At 47.1% G+C, this 18,927-nt stretch overlaps 1 protein-coding gene across 1 annotated transcript in view; it reads left to right on the forward strand.

Moving 5' to 3' along the window:
• col9a3 (collagen, type IX, alpha 3) overlaps positions 1-18,927 on the forward strand; it is a 149,684-nt gene that overhangs the window by 53,566 nt on the left and 77,191 nt on the right. Inside the window, exons 8-13 of the mRNA XM_078554812.1 lie at positions 5,596-5,649; positions 7,261-7,314; positions 8,277-8,321; positions 16,001-16,057; positions 17,707-17,760; positions 17,929-17,982. Coding sequence (XP_078410938.1) covers positions 5,596-5,649; positions 7,261-7,314; positions 8,277-8,321; positions 16,001-16,057; positions 17,707-17,760; positions 17,929-17,982 — 318 coding nt within the window. The remainder of the gene's footprint in view (positions 1-5,595; positions 5,650-7,260; positions 7,315-8,276; positions 8,322-16,000; positions 16,058-17,706; positions 17,761-17,928; positions 17,983-18,927) is intronic.

Consider the following 18,927-nt stretch of genomic DNA (forward strand, 5'->3'; position numbering starts at 1 on the left):
GAAAATCTAAGTACACCACATCCACAGGTTCCCCTTTATCGATGTTGCTTGTTGCTTCCTCAAAAACTCCAATTAATTGGTTAAATATGATTTCCCTTTCACAAAACCATGTTGACTGTGCTTAATTGCATTGAGATTTTCTGATTGCCCTGCTATAACCTCCTTAATAAGAGAATCCATCAATTTACCTGTGACAGATGTTAAGCTAACTGGCCTGTAACTTCCTGATTTCTGTCTTCCTCCTTTCTGGAATAGAGAAGTCACATTCACTATTTTCCAAGCTGATGGGACCTTTCCAGAATCTGGGGAATTTTGGAAAATTAAAACCAATGCATCTAATATCTCAGCAGCCACTTCTTTGAAGAGCCCAGGGTGAAGCCCATCAGGGCCCAGGGACTTGGCAGCTTTTAGTTGTAATAATTTTCTTACTACCCTTTCTCTGGTGATTGTAATTATTTTAAGCCCCCTCCTCTCTTTCAATTCCTGATTCACAATTATTTCTGGGACGTTATTTGTTTCCTACAGTGAAGACAGGTGCAAAATACCTGTTCAATTTATCCACAATTTCCTTAATTTCTATTTCTTTTTATTCCTTCATAGGATGTGGGCATCGCTGGCTAGATCAGCATTTATTGCCCATCCCTAATTGCCCTTGAGAAGGTGGCAGGGAGCTGCCTTTATGAACCACTGCAGTCCATGTGGTGTAGGTACACCCACAGCACTGTTAGGGAGGGAGTTCAGGATTTTGACCCAACGACAGTGAAGGAACAGCGATATATTTCCAAGTCAGGATGATGAGTGGCTTGGAAGGGAACTTTCAGGTGGTGGTGTTCCCATGTGCCTGCTGCTTTTGTCCTTCTAGGTGTTAGAGGTCACAGGCTTGGAAGGTGCTGTCTAAGGAGCCTTGGTAAGTTGCTGCAGTGCATCATGTAGATGATACACACTGCTGCCACTGTGCGTCGGTGGTGGAGGGAGTGAATGTTTGTGGATGTGGTGCCAGTCAAGCAGGCTGCTTTGTCCTGGATGGTGTCAAGTTTCTTGAGTGTTGTGGGAACTGCATTCATCCAGGCAAGTGGGGAGTGTTCCATCACACTCCTGACTTGTGCCTTGTAGATGGTGGACAGGCTTTGGGGAGTCAGGAGATGAGTTACTCTCCGCAGAATTCCCAGCATCTGACCTGGTCTTGTAACCACAGTATCTATATGGCTAGTCCAGTTCAGTTCCTGGTCAATGGTAATTGCCAGGATGTTGATAGTGGGGGATTCAGTGATAGCAATGCATTGAATGTCAAGGGGAGATTTTTTTCCCCCTCTTACTGGAGATGGTCATTGCCTGGCAATTGTGTGGTGCAAATGTTACTTACTACTTGTCAGCCCAAGCCTGGATATTGCCCAGGCCTTGCTGCATTTGGACATGGACTGCTTCAGTATCTGAGGAGTCGCAAATGGTGCTGAACATTGTGCAATCATCAGCGAACATCCCCACTTCTGACCTTATGATGGAAGGAAGGTCATTGATGAAGCAGGTGAAGATGGTTGGGCCGAGGACACTACCCTGAGGAACTCCTGCAGTGATGTCCTAGAGCTGAGATAATTGACCTGAACTCCCAGACTCACTCTCCAGGCTCACTGTCTAGAGGGCCAACATTCATTTTCCTTTTTAAATACCTGTAGAAATTCTTGCTACCTGTTTTTATATTTCTAACTAGCTTTCTCTTGTACTCTAATTTCTCCCTCCTTATCAATATTTTAGTAATTCTATTCTATTCTTTATATTCTGTCCAACCTTCTGACCTTTCATTCATCTTTGTGGAATTATACACTTTTTCTTTCAATTTGATTCTATTTTTAACTTTCTTAGTTACCCACGGATGGTATGTCCATCCCTTGGAGTCGTTCTTTCTCACTGAACTATACCTTTCCTGAGTATTCTGAAATACCTCCTTAAATACCTGCTATTGCATCTCTACTGATCTATCCCTTAACCTAATTTCCAAATTCACTTTAGCCAGCCTGGTGTTTGTGCCCTCATAATTGCCCTTATCTAAGTTTAAAACACAAGTCTTAGATCCACTCCTCTCTCCCACAAACTGAATGTGAAACTCAATCAAATTATGATCACTGCTAACTAGGGGCACCTTTACTATGAGGTCGAGGTGTCAGCTGTGGCTCAGTTCATAGCACCCTCGCCTTTGAATCAGAGGGTTGTGGGTTCATGTCCCACTCCCGGAAACCAAGAACTGTGATTGTACTCAAAAGAATTGCAATCTGTGACTGTTGATAACTCGAAAGAGTTTACTATGAGGTCATTAGTTAATCCTGACTCATTGCACATTACCAGATTACCAGTATAGCCTGTTCTCTGGTTGGTGCTAGAACGTGTTGCTTTAGAAACTGCCCTGAAAACACAGATGAGGCCTTAAAAATTATGAAAGGGTTCAATAGGGTAAATGTAGAGAAGATGGAGCAGTCCAAACTGGGGGTGATAAATATAAGGTAGTCACAAGTCAAACCAATAGGGAACTCAGGAGAAACATCTTTACCCAGAGAATGGCTAGAATGTGGAACTTACAGGAAGTAGAATAGCATAGATGCATTTAAGGTGAAGGTGGATAAATACTTGAGGATATGTTGACAAGGTAAATTAACTTAAGTAGAGCAAGGGAGACTTATGTGGAACATAAATACCAGCACACAAGTTGGGTCAGAGTTTCTGTGCCGTAAATTCCACATAATTCCATATAGTTCTCTTGAACTTAGATGATTGACCGAGATGTTTAAAATGAATAAAGGGATTTGATAGGGCAGATACAGAGAAATGATTTGTTGTTATGTAATTTTTATTAATACTTTGTGGGCACTGTTACTCTGCTTCAATGCTGTCTCGCTGATGGGGCTGCTCAGGTGTCCATCGCTGGGGGTAAGAGAAAGGTAAACAGGAGATGAGGTCGATTTGAACCCTAAAATGAAACAAGTTGAATTATGTGTTACTTTGAATGTTTGAGAGAGAAAAGAGATCAGCTCAGGAATGGTATCCACTTCAGGAGGGAGTTCCAGTCTCTGCGTGAAACTCTGCTAAAGCCAACGATAAACAAAGAGTCAATACTGTCATCTGATTTTTGACAGATATTGTATTTATTGAACTAAAATTTCAACCGAAGGTAATCACCAAAATCCTAAACATCATGGGCTGGATTTCCCATACCCCCTGACTAAAAACGTTGGTCTGGAGCGTGCCCACAATAAAACTGGCTGGCCCACAGCCATTTTACACTCAGCAGGGTGTTCATTGGCTCAGAATAGGACTTCCGCCCCCAACTGGGGTGGAAGTCCTGCTTTAGAAAGCTGCTGGCTAATCGACGTGTAGTCCCAGCAGCGCCAGGTTGGAGCAGTGGCCACAGCTGAGACCACAGGCAGTCACGACAAAGGGGAGGCTACGGGAGCCAGACTCAAGGTAAGTCCAGGGTATCACCGGGCCCAGGCAAGCAGGCCCCAGCGAGAGGGCTGGGGGGTGGGTTTGTGGGAGGCTGGGTTTGAGAAGCTGGCGGTCGAAGGGATAAAGAGTGGGTATTCCTTTGGGCAGGTGCTTCTGATAGGCACAGGGGATCCCCAAAGGAGGTCCCACCCCTTGCCCAATACTAGCCTGTGTAGTAAAAGCTGCAGGGGCTCCCTGTGCTGGGGGTAAGATGGTGGTGGGCATGCATTGCGGCACTTACATGGTCATTAATTGGCCACATAAGGGCCTCAATAGACCCAAGGGAAAGCGGGTGCCTGACACCCCCATCACCTCAGTATAATGGGAGACAGTTTGGGGGGGGGCGGGTGGGAAAGTGGCAGACAGACCCATCACTGCATTTTATGTGCCCCTGCACCTTAAAACATATTGGCAGGGCAGCATAAAATCTAGCCCCACTTTACGCTTATCAGGTGCATCTGTGGGAACACTGAACCAGGAGGAGGACATTCGTTCCCTTGAGCCTATTCTACTAGTATCTCATCTCCTTTACTTGCCTTTGTTCAATATCCCTTGATAACCTTAGCCAAGAAAAATCTATCAATCTCAGCTCTGAAGTTTTCAATTGTCTCTTCAGCATCCAGACCCTTCTGTGGAGGACAGTTCCAAATTTCCTCTTTGCTTTGTAAGCAAAAGTGTTTCCCGATATCACTCCTGAGCTGAGATTATGCAGTTTGTCCTCGAACATTTCAGCAGCCATTCCTCTAAAAGGTGCAGCCATCTGTAATTCTGACTGGAATTTAGAAAGACATATAGCCACAAGACTACAGGCCAGATGCTGGAGAGAGGGATTAAAAATGAGCGGCTAGCTTCCTTCTTCTCTTTTTATGGCCGGTGCAGACAAGACAGGCTGAATGGCCTCTTTCTACACTGTAATTTTTCTATAGTTCTAGCTGCTTGTGTTAAGCATGAGTAAGTAACATTGTGTTGGACGTGCATTAACTTCAACCAAAAACACCTTGTGTACACTTGATCACCAAATATGTGTAAAAGTACTTTGTATTTGTAGATCCAGGATGCTGAGGTATAAGGTCAGTGATAGTTCCCATGCCCACTCCACTGCTGATCAATGACTGTTGTACCACTCAACAACAACAAACCTTACATTTAAAGAGTGCCTTTCATGTAATAAAACATCCTAAAGTGCTTCATAGGGCATAAATCAGACAAAATTTGAGACCGAAAAGGGACTAAGAACTTGACCAAAGAGGTCGGTTTAATGAGCGTCTTAAAGAAGGAGAGAGAGGTAAAGAGGCGGTGAGGTTTAGGGAGGGTATTCCAGAGCCTGGGGCCAAGGCAATTGAATACACGGCTGCCAATGGCGGAGCGATTAAAATTGGAGATGCCCAGCAGACCACAGTTAGAGGTTCTCGGATATCTCTGAGGATTATGGGGCTGGAGGAGATTATAGGGATAGGGAGGGACGAGGCCATGGGGGGACTTGAACACAAGGATGAGAATTTTAAAATCGAGGGGTTGTTGGACCAGGAGCCAATGTAGTTCAGCATGCACAGCGGGTGACGGGTGGACAGAACTTTGCGTGAGTTAGGATAGAGGCAGCATGGTTTTGGATGAACTCAAGTTCAGAGACGGGGAAAGGTGGGAGATGTGCCAGGAGATTATTAGAATAATGCAGTCTGTAAATGCCTGTTTTTATTCAGCATGGTCACTTGTCTCTAAGCAAGGTGCCAGCATTGGGAATAAGTTAGAAACATGCGACCAACAGGCCAAAATTGGACTCCTGACTTAGCTGAATTGGTGGATGTAGATGCAGTGCTTTGCAGAGGAGAGCAGATGTTAATTAAACTGAAACAAAAACAGAATTACCTGGAAAAACTCAGCAGGTTTGGCAGCATCGGCGGAGAAGAATTAAACTGACTGATTTTGCCAGCAGGAGAATCACTTTTCTCAGCAGCTTTGTTTCATGTTCATCTGATCTGATTTATATTTTTAAAAAATCATTGAGAGACATTCTAGAGTGAAATGAATTTGACATGCTCTGAAAAATAATTGCATTGAACTTTTTCGTCAATTCACCTGAATGTGGCCCCATCTGAGTAATTTGCACTAAACCCTCCACAGGGACCCCAAGGAGACGTTGGACTCCCTGGATCCCAGGGCCCTCAAGGACAACGGGTAAGTCGACAATATCCTAGCACTTATTGTGACAGTTCTACACACTGTCATATTCACCAAAATATTCCTGGTCTAGTTGTTTAAAGGTCTGTTGCAGCCAGGATTTGTGACTAGCTATTTAATTCAGTAAAGTTACATTTTAATTTCCAGCATTGTTACAGATATTTTTATTATTCATTCTCGGGATGAGGGTGTCTCTGGTAAGGCCAATTTTTATTGCCCATCCCTAATTGCCCTTGAGAAGGTGGGTGGTGAGCTGCCTTCTTGAACCGCTGCAGTCCATGTGGTGTAGGTACACCCACAGTGCTATTAGGGAGGGAGTTCCAGGATTTTGACCCAGCGACAGTGAAGGAACGGCGATATATTTCCAAGTCAGGATGGTGAGTGGCTTGGAGGGGAACTTCCAGGAGGCGATGTTCCCATGAGCCTGCTGCCCGAATCCTTCATTGTAATGAATGATGTTCCCTTGCTAACAACCAAACACCCTGATTCAGTCTGTAAATGGTGAACCCTCTGGGCCTCTCAAAGGTCAGCTTTATTTTACTGACCCACCGCTGCCTCGGCTGGGACTCTGGCCAGTTTCACCGTTTGGAGTCACCATTGTGGTCAATCCAATTAGTTCAATCCAACCAGTTCAGCCAAATGCCAAATGACTGAAATTCCAATCGGCCGATATGAATGTGGCGTGTACTGAGTCAAGAATTGCTCAAATCACCGCAGCACGTTAGCAGAGTGGGAAGGATAGCCACTCAATGGTAACCCCGATCACAGAAAATCACCCCTTAGAGGAGTGAGCGAGGATATGTCCATACAGGAAGTTTGTTTAGAAGCTGCAACAACTTGTATTCACGTAGCGCAATAATAGGTCCCAAGAAGCAGGAACTTACATTGAGGTAGTACCTTTCACAGCCTGGGAACACCCTAAAGTGCTTCACAGCCAATGAAGCAGTTTTTAAAGTGTGGTCACCATATCAGAATCACAGCAGCTAAGTTGCACACAGCAAGATCCCACAAACAGCAATGTGATCTGATCATTTTTTTAGCGATGTCAATTGAGGGATAAATATTGGCCAGGGAGCACTCCGCTGTCATCTTTGATAACAGTGCCTTGGAATTCTATGTCCACCTGAGAGGGGAGGCAGGGCCTCAGTTTAACATTTCGTCCGTAGGCAGTAATTCCTCAGTACAGCACTCCAGTGTCAGGGCAGGTTATGGGCCAACTCTCCAGAGTGGAACTTGAACCTACAAGACCCTGCCTCATAGGCGAGAGTACTACCCACTGAGCCACTGGCTCTTGGCTCTTTAGTGTATATAATGCTTGGCCCTTGCTTTAAGCTTCTCCATTACCAGTCAGGAACCGGCTGCCGGGAGCTGTGGTGAGAGTAACTTCCCCTCAGGGCTGATGCTGTGACTGTTAATTCCACTGGGAGTGGCTAGGGGAGCTCTCCATAGCTCCACCCTACACTTCCCCATGGTCATTTAACCGTGGTGAGAACTTTACACAGCAGAGGGCCAGTTAGCGAGGACACTGCCCAGCCTGAGCACAACACATCACACCATACTAAAACCTGCACCCTTTCAGTCCATGTTAATTTTCTCTGTATTCTTCAGGGTGAAGATGGTCTGCCTGGACTTCCAGGACCCCCTGGACCCCGTGGAACCCCGGTACGTGTGACACCAAATCAGCAAATCAAGTGTTTTGTTTGGATCTGCTGCAGAGGTAGAGACATTTAGCCATAAAGAAGTTAGAACAGGTCCAGCATCTCATTTTACCTGGGTGGATTTATTAACAGGGGTAAAGGTGAAATTAGTGAGATGAAGATCAGGCAAGTTCTACAGAGAGCGGGAGCTCTGCTTCACCAGGTTACTGCCCGGAGGCGAAAGTGGAGACCCACTTTCGTTATCCGCAGTCTGTGATCAGTCAGCTAACTCTCAGATAGGCTAGCGCTTAGTCACACCTGGCGTTAGATATTGCATCAACCAAGATGATTGCTCCTAATCAACCCTCAGTGCTGCCTCTGGAAGGTGCCCAACTGTTGAGCATTCAAATCATATTGAAAGAAGGAGGCCATTTGGCCCATTGTACCTGTGCTGGTTCTTTGGTGGAGCTATGCAATTAGCCTGACTCCCCTGTGCTTTCCACATAGCCCTGCAAAGGTTTCCTTTCCAAATATTTATCCAAGTCCCTTTTGAAAGTTACCCTTGCATCTGATATCTTCACCCTCTCAGCGTTGAATGAGGAGAGGGTGGGTTTTAACTGTGATGCCACCCAGGGTGTGATAGCTCCCAGACATGGCTCATGCATGCAGGGTGAGTTGAGATGATGGGGGAGGGTCAGACCCCCGGGCAAGCCATTATCTTCGGAGAGAAGGGGAGAAAAGTAGGAGACGATATCTGAGGGGGAAATTGGACTTTGCCAGAAGCTTTGCCGACTGAAGTCAAGGTTGGAGCAGTTGTAAAAGGTGTGCCACCCTGCTTTGAGCCCATTCCCCAAACACCGGGAACGACCAATGTCCCAAACACTGGGAACGACCAATGTCACTCTCCATTACATTCAGCAATTAATCTTATTTTATGCAATTAAGTCACAATTTACCCCTAAAAGTATTTCTTCTTTCATCTTTCAGGGTCTCCCAGGGCTTTTCACAGGTGAAGGAAGTGGTGACTTTTCAGTAAGTTTCCCAGCACCTCCTCATGTTCACTGGGTGTGTGGGGGAATCATGAGTAAATATATTTTGCTGGTTAAATATCATAAGCTTTAAAAACAAGCTGCTGAGCAAGTAGTCTTCAGAATTGAAAGGAAAGGAAGATTGTGCATTTATATGGCACTGTATATAATCTCAGGACCTCCCAAACCGCTTCGCAACCAGTAAAGTACCTTTGCAGTGCAGTCACTGTCTAGGAAACACAGCTATCAATTTGCACACAGCAAGCTCCCACAAAAGCAATGATATAATTGACCAGATAATCTGATTTTGCTGGCATTGATTGAGAGACAAAAATTGGCCAGGAAAGCAGGAGAAATTCCCCTGCTCTTCTCCAAAAAGTGCAATGGGGGGGGCACGTATGTCCACCTGAGAGGGCAGAAGGGGTATTGATTTAAGGTCTGCTCTGAAAGACAGCTCCTCCAACAGTGCAGCTCTCCCTCAGTACTGCACTGGGAGTCAGCCTGGTTCAGGAGTGACCTGAACCCACAACCTTCAGACTCAGAAGGTGAGTATGCTATCCACTGGGACTAGATTCAGTAGATTGTACACAACAAGAAGGTAACGCGAGACCAGTGGACACACCCCTGTCCCTAGAGGCCATTAGAGGTCAGCACCTAACTGTGGGCTCCCTCACTGATCAGGCAGAAGATACTTTGCATTCTCCTTGGATGTTTTATAATGTGTTTTGCAATGTCAAACACATTTCATTGCACTGTGAAATCCTGATATTGGGTAAGAACGATTCTGAAGAGGCTGAAGACCAGCAAATCACTGGTACAGTCAGAAAAGCTAAGAGAGCCATGGTGAGGAAATGGGAAACATTCTGAGTGAATCAATGGACACTGGGGCGATGCCAGTAAATTAGAAACTGGCTAATGTGGTGTCAAACAAGGGGCTGTGGGGGATTGGAGGAAGGTCATGCAAAAGCAAAGTACTGCAGATGCTGAAATCTGAAATAAAGACAGAAAATTAAGGAAATACTCAGCAGGTCTGGCAGCGCCTGGAGAGCGAGAAGCAGAGTTACTGTTTCAGGCTGGTGGATTCTGATGGAAGGTTGCAGACCTGAAATGTTGGCCTGGATTTTCGCTCCCGGTCCGGACATTTCCGGGCTTTCCAAACCCGACCTGGGACAAAGTGGCCCGGAAGGTCGGATTTTCGTTCCAGGGTGGCGAGGCTCCCTGGGAGTCGGGCTGGGTGATCCCGGAACTAGTGCAAAGGATGCTGGGTGCAGCCGGCTGAATGGAAGGCCTGCCTCAGAGCACTGGCATTGTGTTGAAGTTTTCAAAAGAACCAGAAAAGCATAAAGCAGCCATTCAGCCCTCACCCCTCAACACCCCCCTCACACCCCCCACCCCCATACACACACTCCTCATGCCCCATCCAGGCCAAAGCATGCCACCTCATGCCCCTACCCATCTCCCCATGCTCCCTCATACCCTTCATGTCAGCCTATGCCCCGCCATGGTCCCTTATACTCTCCATGCCAATCCATGCCCGCATCTACCACCCTTTTCGCTTGCACTTACCTTGCCAACTCACCCAGTACCCATTATGGTCAAATCTCAGGACGCATGCTGAGGTTAAATGAAGTCCCAAGTGTCTATTGCAGACTTTACTTTTTTAAAAAACGCTCATTCATAAAAACCCATTTACTACATTTACATTCCTTCAACTACATTATCTTTTGAAACAACAAACATTTCATTCAATTACATAATCCCTTATAAAAACAAGCATTGGAGTTCATAGTTCCACTTCAAAGAGTCCATAACCACTTGGAGATGCCAATCAAACTATGAAATGGCAGGCAACCTACTGTGATAATGGATGGTTGTGAAATCAGTCATGCAGCACTCGTGGGAGCCCTCAGGCTTATGTCAACGGACAGGGTAAAGGAGCGAGCAATCATTCCTTTTACACTCCAGCTTTTTCAAAGAGTTAAAGGGAAGGAGTTTTAAATGCCTAAAAGGCTTGCCAGCTCCCTTTGACAATTCATCTTGAGCCTTTTGGCAGTTGTTTTTGACAGATCCAATGAACTTCATTGTTCCAATGAGGTTATGCACTTTTGTGTACGTTCATGCCTGCTTTTAGCAATCCAAAAGGGCATCTTACCTCTCTCAAAAGGTACCTAACCTCTCCTAAAGAGCCCCTCTCCCAAAGGAAAGCTGACCTCCTCCAACGAGCACCTGACCTCTCCCAAAAGTGTCCTGGGACCATATCAAAAAGGGTGCCCTGGCTATCCAGACGAATCCACAAAGTTCAGGCCTGCTCCCACCAGGCCTAATCTGCGTGGGTCAGGTTTCAGGCACCTCTCACACCAAAACCACATGAGTAGAGACAGCTGCCTCCACAAAATATGTGTGAATCCTGACCAGGGCTTATTCCTGCCCCTGAGAAAATGGTAGGTGTTGTAACAGGGGGGGTGAGTTCCAGATTTGGGCCTATTCCGCGAGAGTCTCTCTGCCGTCGGGAATACCCAGGCCGTTAACTCTGTTTCTCTCTCCTGAGATGCTGCCTGGCCTGTAGAGCATTTCCAGCACTTTGTGTTTCAGCCCAGACTCACTGATGTTATTTCAATTCTGTGCAAAATAATGGAATTGATCATTGGGAAGCAACCTGAAGATTATCTGTACAATAGGCCTGTCAGAATAGAATATTTAATCGGCCTTCTCAATTGCATTGAGGAAGTGACATGTGGATTTTAGTCAGCCCAATATCAGAATCATACAACATAGAAGGAGGCCATTCAGTCCATCGTGCCTGTACGGGCTCTTAGAAAGAACTATCCATTCAGTCCCACACACCCTTGCTCTATGCACAGGTTCAACTTGTCATTCAACTTCCAAAAGGCCTTTGCTAAAATTCGACATGAAGGAACAGGAGAATGAGGAGCAGGAGTGGTCGAGGTTATTGATTAAATTCAAAGCTGTGGGGGGATTCGGGATAAACCCTGGGAGTGGATAAGAAACTGGGTGAATTGGTGGATACAATGTATGTCAGAGTGGAATAAAGTACTAAGTTTGGTACTCAAGGGCGGAATTTTCCGGTCTTGCCAGCGATGGGAGCGGAAAATTCCAGAGTGAGGCCAAAAGGCAGATTTCGGCCGATGGGAAATCAAGTTGGAATTTTCCCCTCGGCACTCTCATGGCGGGTCAACTTTCCCGCTGCTCCATGTCAGGAACGTTATTTGCATGTGTTAACATATCATGGATGCTCATTAAAAACGCAACTTACCAGAATCCCGGCCTCCCTCCTAATCACGTGCAACACCGACGGGAAACTAGACCGGCCTGATTCACGACTGGGTATAAGTGGCCTGTGCCTACACACCATCACTTCACTTGTGACTCTGAGGTGCATTCAACATTGAAAGTGTACCTGCAACAGCGCTGCTCCGACTCATCACCACTGCTAACGCTGCTCTCTCAGGCAAGTCTGGGCTGTTCGCACTGGGTGCTGTGGGGCACAGGCAGGACTGCTCACACTGGGTGCTGTGGGGCACAGGCAGGACTGCTCACACTGGGTGCTGTGGGGCACAGGCAGGACTGCTCACACTGGGTGCTGTGGGGCACAGGCAGGACTGCTCACACTGGGTGCTGTGGGGCTCAGGCAGGGCTGCTCACACTGGGTGCTGTGGGGCTCAGGCAGGGCTGCTCGCACTGGGTGCTGTGGGCACAGGTAGGGCTGCTCGCACTGGGTGCTGTGGGGCACAGGTAGGGCTGCTCGCACTGGGTGCTGTGGGGCACAGGCAGGGCTGCTCGCACTGGGTGCTGTGGAGTACAGGTAGGGCTGTTCGCACTAGGTGCTGTGGGGCACAGGCAGGGCTGCTCACACTGGGTGCTGTGGGGCACAGGTAGGGCTGCTCGCACTGGGTGCTGTGGGGCACAGGCAGGGCTGCTCACACTGGGTGCTGTGGAGTACAGGTAGGGCTGCTCGCACTGGGTGCTGTGGGGCACAGGCAGGGCTGTTCGCACTAGGTGCTGCGGAGTACAGGTAGGGCTGTTCGCACTAGGTGCTGCGGAGTACAGGTAGGGCTGTTCGCACTAGGTGCTGCGGAGTACAGGCAGGGCTGTTCGCACTAGGTGCTGCGGAGTACAGGCAGGGCTGTTCACACTAGGTGCTGCGGAGTACAGGTAGGGCTGTTCGCACTAGGTGCTGCGGAGTACAGGTAGGGCTGTTCGCACTAGGTGCTGCGGAGTACAGGTAGGGCTGTTCGCACTAGGTGCTGCGGAGTACAGGTAGGGCTGTTCGCACTAGGTGCTGCGGAGTACAGGTAGGGCTGTTCGCACTAGGTGCTGCGGAGTACAGGTAGGGCTGTTCGCACTGGGTGCTGCGGAGTACAGGTAGGGCTGTTCGCACTAGGTGCTGCAGAGTACAGGTAGGGCTGTTCGCACTAGGTGCTGCGGAGTACAGGTAGGGCTGTTCGCACTAGGTGCTGCGGAGTACAGGTAGGGCTGTTCGCACTGGGTGCTGCGGAGTACAGGTAGGGCTGTTCGCACTAGGTGCTGCGGAGTACAGGTAGGGCTGTTTGCACTAGGTGCTGCGGAGTACAGGCAGGGCTGTTCGCACTGGGTGCTGCGGAGTACAGGTAGGGCTGTTCGCACTGGGTGCTGCGGAGTACAGGTAGGGCTGTTCGCACTAGGTGCTGCGGAGTACAGGCAGGGCTGTTCGCACTAGGTGCTGCGGAGTACAGGTAGGGCTGTTCGCACTAGGTGCTGCGGAGTACAGGTAGGGCTGTTCGCACTAGGTGCTGCGGAGTACAGGTAGGGCTGTTCGCACTGGGTGCTGCGGAATACAGGTAGGCCTGCGCTCTACCAGCAAGGCCCAGCATGCGGATGATGGAGTGGGGGGAGGTGGAGAAAGGCAGAGACATGAGGATCAAGGGAACAGGGGCTGGATTGGGGGGGTGGTGGCAGGCAGAGGGAGGGCTGGGGAAAGGGTTGACATGGAAGGGTTGCACGCAGATTCCGGGATGGGGGGGGGTTAGTATGGCACAAGAGGAATGGGGTACACAGAGACTCATGACTGAGGTAGAGATCAGGTGAGTCCCAAAGGAAACGAGGGGATGAGTGTCATAGTCATAGCCCTGGGACTGAGGCCAAATAGTTGGGTTGAGAGGTTAAAGGCCATCCTGGGGCTGGGCCAGCCATGCTACAGGGCTATCCGTGACATGCACATTGTGGTCCCGGTCCAGGGACCAATCCCAATGGGGGTTGCATGGTGTGCAGGGAGTTGTCAGTGTCTCACACACAGTGGTCCTGGGGTTGCCTAGCTCGGTTCTGGGAATGGCCACAGTCAGGGGAGGCATCTGCAGCCTGTAAGTGGTGAAAATGATAAAGGGGGTGGTACTCAAAGCTCTCTTGTGGGGGGCACCTCTGTATAGGACCGTGCCGATGGCTTTGAGATGGGGAGGGGTGAGGTCCACATGGGGCATGGGTACATCCACAGTGATAGGTTCAGGGCAAGGCAGTAATGTCCACAAGAATCACAATGGGCTCCAGGGTTACTGGGAGAGGCTGGAGAATTACCGGAGGGGGGTGTACCTGCACATCGTGGGGTTCCAGGATGATCAGAGGGAAGTGAACGGTAATGGGAGGGGGGGGCGGTGGTTGTTGAAGCTGGGCTGGAAGTAGAATTACAGGACCACCATGTTGTGACCCTGAATTTATTAGAATTTCAACAAGGAGAGTGAAGGCTCAGCTGAGAGAACTTTATGAAGACTTTATTGAAAAGTTGGAACCAGTAATTCATGTTGTGCTTTAAGGCGACTCTACATTAGCCATTGGGGTCACAGTAGAGGTGGCCTTATTAAGCATTTAATCATCAGATGAATGTGAGAAGAGAGGAGGCAGCCAGTCATTAAGGGGGCTGGATATAAGCAAGAAGCTCTATCAAACCCTGCAAACTGCATCGTCCATTCGACATGAGTAACAGGGCACAAGGTATCCGATCATTCCAAAAGTGCAAAGCAGGGGTAATCTCTAATCCAAATTAGGCAGCATTTGAGTGCCTTTAGTGAGGCTCAAGATTACATGGCCGTGCTTAACCTTCTTCCATCCCAGATGGGATTGAGATGTCAAGATGTTGGGGTGGCTTCTTAGACGCCTACGATCTGTGAGGGAGCCTCAGCGAGAAGGGTGGAACAGGGAAAGGCGGGTATTGCAAGCAGATCAGAGGCTGTTTGTGCAGGATGATAGATGAGATGGTGGTGATGGTAAAGTGTGCGGGAGACATTTAGTGCTGATGTCTCCTCCACAGATATTGTGTGAGATCCCTGAGGACTGTAACCCTTTGAGTGCCTCATTGCATGAAGGAGTCTAAGTTTGGAGTGAGCAGCAGGTTGACTTACCTTGGCAGAGCGGATTAGATCATTCAACCTCTTCCTGCACTGCAGGACCTTTATTTTGTTTTGGGTCTCAGTGACACAGACCTCCGCTGCGACCACCTCCTCAGCTGGTGAGGTGACGTTGGTGGGCTTCCTGGTTCCATCATTCGAGAAGAGGACATCACGACGTTTGTTGATGGCTTTGACAAAAGCCACCAGGGAGTCATGGCTGAATCTGGGCACACATGCCTTCTTTCTCCATCTCAGGACGTGCAGACCACACAGCTGGGCTGCAGAGGGTGAATATGTACATTTGGGTGGTATTTAAATGCGGCACCAGGACCTTCGACCCCATAAGGCGATGACGGAGCGAGTGAATCAGTGCCCGTCCCACCATGTGATTCAGAGAGCGGCTGCCTGATGCATATTTAATGAGGTTCCAAGTGTACAATTGGGCGTAAGGACCTGCACCCCGCCACCCAGCGGGAAACGACCCCGTAATCCCCTCCGCCACCACACACAGTCTCCGGACCAGAAAATTCCATCCTGAGGGTTCGTTGATGGGACCATTACTCTTTCCAATGTACATCAAAGATTTGGATTGAGAAATTCATTGTAAAGTGGTCACGTTTGCAAATGATACGAAACAAGGAAGACCAGTGGAATCAGAGATTACAGAATGAGTTCGAGAAAATGTTGTAAATGGGAAGAACGCTACCAATGGGATTTACTCCAGACAATAAACAAAAGAGGAAGGGTTTGGCAATACACAGACTCCATGAGTAGCTTCGAAAAAGCTGCAGATGAAGCAGAAAGATCTCGGATTCTACAATATGATGCAAATGTATTATGATCGTCCAAATTCATTTCCTGTCAAACACTTAAAAGCAGAAGAGAGTGATAAGAGGATCAGCCTGTCAAACCCAATCTCCAGAGGCAAAAAGCACAATGTGCACCCATCATTTTTGAACGCGTTCATAATCAGTATTTTATTAGAAAATAAGAACACAGGCTATTGGTTACTGATGCTTGATGGCAAAGGATATAAATTGACAACTGATGTTGATTGATTGCTCAATAATATTTATTGTTCACTGATATCATTTGATCTCTGATATTGATTAATTGCTGACATTGATTGACCTCTGTTACTGACTGATAATTCATTTTGATTGATAGTTGCTATTAATTGATCCCTGATATTGATTTGTTTCTAGTATTGATTGATATTGAAATGTGATTGATGTTGATTGATCACTGATATTGATGATAGCCGATATTAATTGATAATGTCTTCTTTTGGCTTGTTTCACCCTAGTGCCCAGCTGTCTGCCCTCCTGGTCCTGCTGGCCCTCCTGGAATGCCTGGATTCAAGGTATGATCATGCAGTCAATGTATTGGTCTAGGGCGGTACAGTTGCATCAGCAAAGAGTTCTGTGTGCACGGCAAAAGTTTTGTAAAGCATATACTGACTGGATAACTGCAAGCTCAATGTAGGATTTTGTGTGTGTGTGTGAGAGAGTGTGTGTGTGTGTGTGAGTGTGTGAGTGTGAGTGTGTGAGTGTGAGTGTGTGAGTGTGTGTGTGTGTATGTGAGTGTGTGTGTGAGTGTGAGGGTGTGTGTGAGTGTGTGTGTGTGAGTGTGTGTATGTGTGTGAGTTGTTTGTATGTGGGGGTAGGTGTGTAGGTCTGTGTGTGTATTGATATTTATTTTATATTTAACCAATTTAAAGGATTGGGAAGGGGAAAACATCAGTTCATGTTTCCCTGCACACCACCTCATCCACTAATTCTTGCTGGAGCAAGAACAGGGAAAGAAACTTAGCTGAAGCTTAGTTCAGGAATAAGAGGGGATAACGCTGCAGTTAATCCATCTCCCAGTTATATTCATAGTTAGAATCTGAGGTTTTGCCCATCAGAATACAACTGGGAGATGGGTTAACTGCATCCACAATTAAAATACTAAAGGAACTGATGAAGAGAAAGAACACTGCGCTACACATGCCAGCTGGGGGAGTAAAATGGGCCTATTCTCTCTGGAGTTTAGAAGAATGAAAGGGGGTCTCATTTAAATGTATATAATTCTTAAAGCCTTGACAGGATAAATGCTGAGAGGCTGCAAGTTTAGAATTAGGGGCCATAAATTTAGGCTAAGAAGTCAGTCATTTAGGGCTGAGAGGAGGAGAAACCTCTTCACTCAGAGGGTTGTGAATCTTTCGATTTCTCTACCCTGGAGGATTTCGGGTGCCCAGTTGTTGAATATATTCGAGACTGAGATCGATAGGTTTTTGGGCACTAAGGGAATCAAGGGATATGGGGATAGGGCGGGAAGTTGGAGTTGAGAAAATGGAAGATCAGCCATGATCTTATTGAACAGAAGAGCAGGTTCAATATACATGGCCTGTTTCTGCTCTATTACTTATTTTCTTATGTCATAGTTATAGTTTAAATGAAACAGAGAAACTTGAGAAACTAAAGGAAAAGACTCACAGTGAAGACATTATCAAATCTGGGCAGAATATGATAGATGAAGTCAATCCAAAAGTCACACTTGAGGTTTGGAAAGTCTATAGAGTGGGATGAAGGGAAAGCGGAGATAAGAAATTGTGGCATTGAGGTCCTGTGAAAGAATGACTTCAGGTAGAAACTGAGTGTCCTAATTTCAGCTGAATGAGGATTCAGGGAAGGAGAAGACAGAAATGGTGTGCGGAGGAGTCCAGAACTAAGGGCCATAAATATATGATAGTCACCAATAAATCCAATAGGGAATTCAAGAGTAACTTCTTTCCCCAGAGAGTGTTTAGAATGCAGAACTTACTATCACAAGGAGTAGTTGTGGCCCCTGTCTACTGTTTCGATGAGTTGGTGAGGTGCCCCTCGATGTACCTATGAGTTGGCATCCCAGCGAGGGTTGCCATGTTTGGGCATGACAGATGGAGAGAAATGACTGCAAGAAAGCGGATGGTTCTGTCTCTAGTGTTCGTGGTGCTCTGACATTGATTATTGTTTTGATCTTTTCTCCCAGGGTCACACAGGGCACAAGGGAGAGCGTGGAGAACTTGGAAAAATAGGTGCTAAGGTAAATCACCAGCTGTTTAAATCAGACAGGATTGCAGGTCTGAGTGGGAGTTAAGAAGAATCTGAAAATAACTATTATGTTGGATGCTTAATGTCTATTATTCATTGTGTGCAGTGTGTGTTCCTTGTGATATTACATGTTCTAATGACTGATTGTTTGGAATTCCAGGGTGATACTGGACCTCCAGGTGTATCAGGCATTCCAGGAGCTATTGGATTACAGGTAGGAGCAGTTCGGGATAGAGGAGAAGGGCAGGTGGATGGGTGGGGAGCATTTACTCATGTCGTTTACAACCAAACTCAAAACTGCATGAAGATACTGCAGAGCCAGCAGAGATAAGAGTCTGATTTTCAGCTTCTACCGCATGTTGGACTGTTTAATTTTCCTCCTCCAGACTAGGTTTGAGTTCCTGACCTTGGACATGAACGTCCTGAATCCTGATGATTGCAGTGTGGAGAAAATAATGTCATGTCCACTGCCTTCCTTTGATCTTTTGGGGGTTTGCTCTGGGGAAACCCCAGGGATGCACAAACCCCATGACCAGAGGTTACTCCACAAACATGCACAGAGAGAAGTGAGGCAGAAGTGTTGGTGATTTCCCTCTGCCTCACCTGTATCCTCATCTTGAGCCAGTGCCTACAATAACAACTTGCATTTATATAGCACTTTTAAGGAAGTAAAAATGTCTCAGGGCATATCACAGAAGCATTATCAGCCAAAATTTGACATCGAGCTGCATAAGGAGGTAGTAGGACAGGTGACCAAAAGTTTAATCAAAGGTATAGATTTAAAGATGTGTTTTAAGGCAGGAAAGAGAGGCAGAGAGGCGGAGAGATTTGGGAGGGAATTCCAGAGCTTATAGCCTAGGCAGGTGAAGGCATGGCCACCAATGGTGGAGCCATGGCAATCAGGCTTGGACAAGAGGCCAGAATTGGAGGAGTGTTGAGATCTGAAAGGGTTGTAGGGCTGGAATGGGTTGCAGAAATATGAAGCAGTGGAGCTAGGGTGATTTGCACATGAGGATGAAAATTTAAAATCTGGGTGATTCCAAAGTGGGAGCCAATGTCGGTCAGTGAGCTGCAGGCATTAACCCATGAATGCCCATAATGGGAAACCAAGCAATAACACCTTGGACATGGAGACTTAGCCCATATTTTCTCTTCATTG

Source organism: Cetorhinus maximus, chromosome 13 (assembly GCF_964194155.1).
Source record: "Cetorhinus maximus chromosome 13, sCetMax3.hap1.1, whole genome shotgun sequence".
In the NCBI taxonomy this organism is placed as follows: domain Eukaryota; kingdom Metazoa; phylum Chordata; class Chondrichthyes; order Lamniformes; family Cetorhinidae; genus Cetorhinus; species Cetorhinus maximus.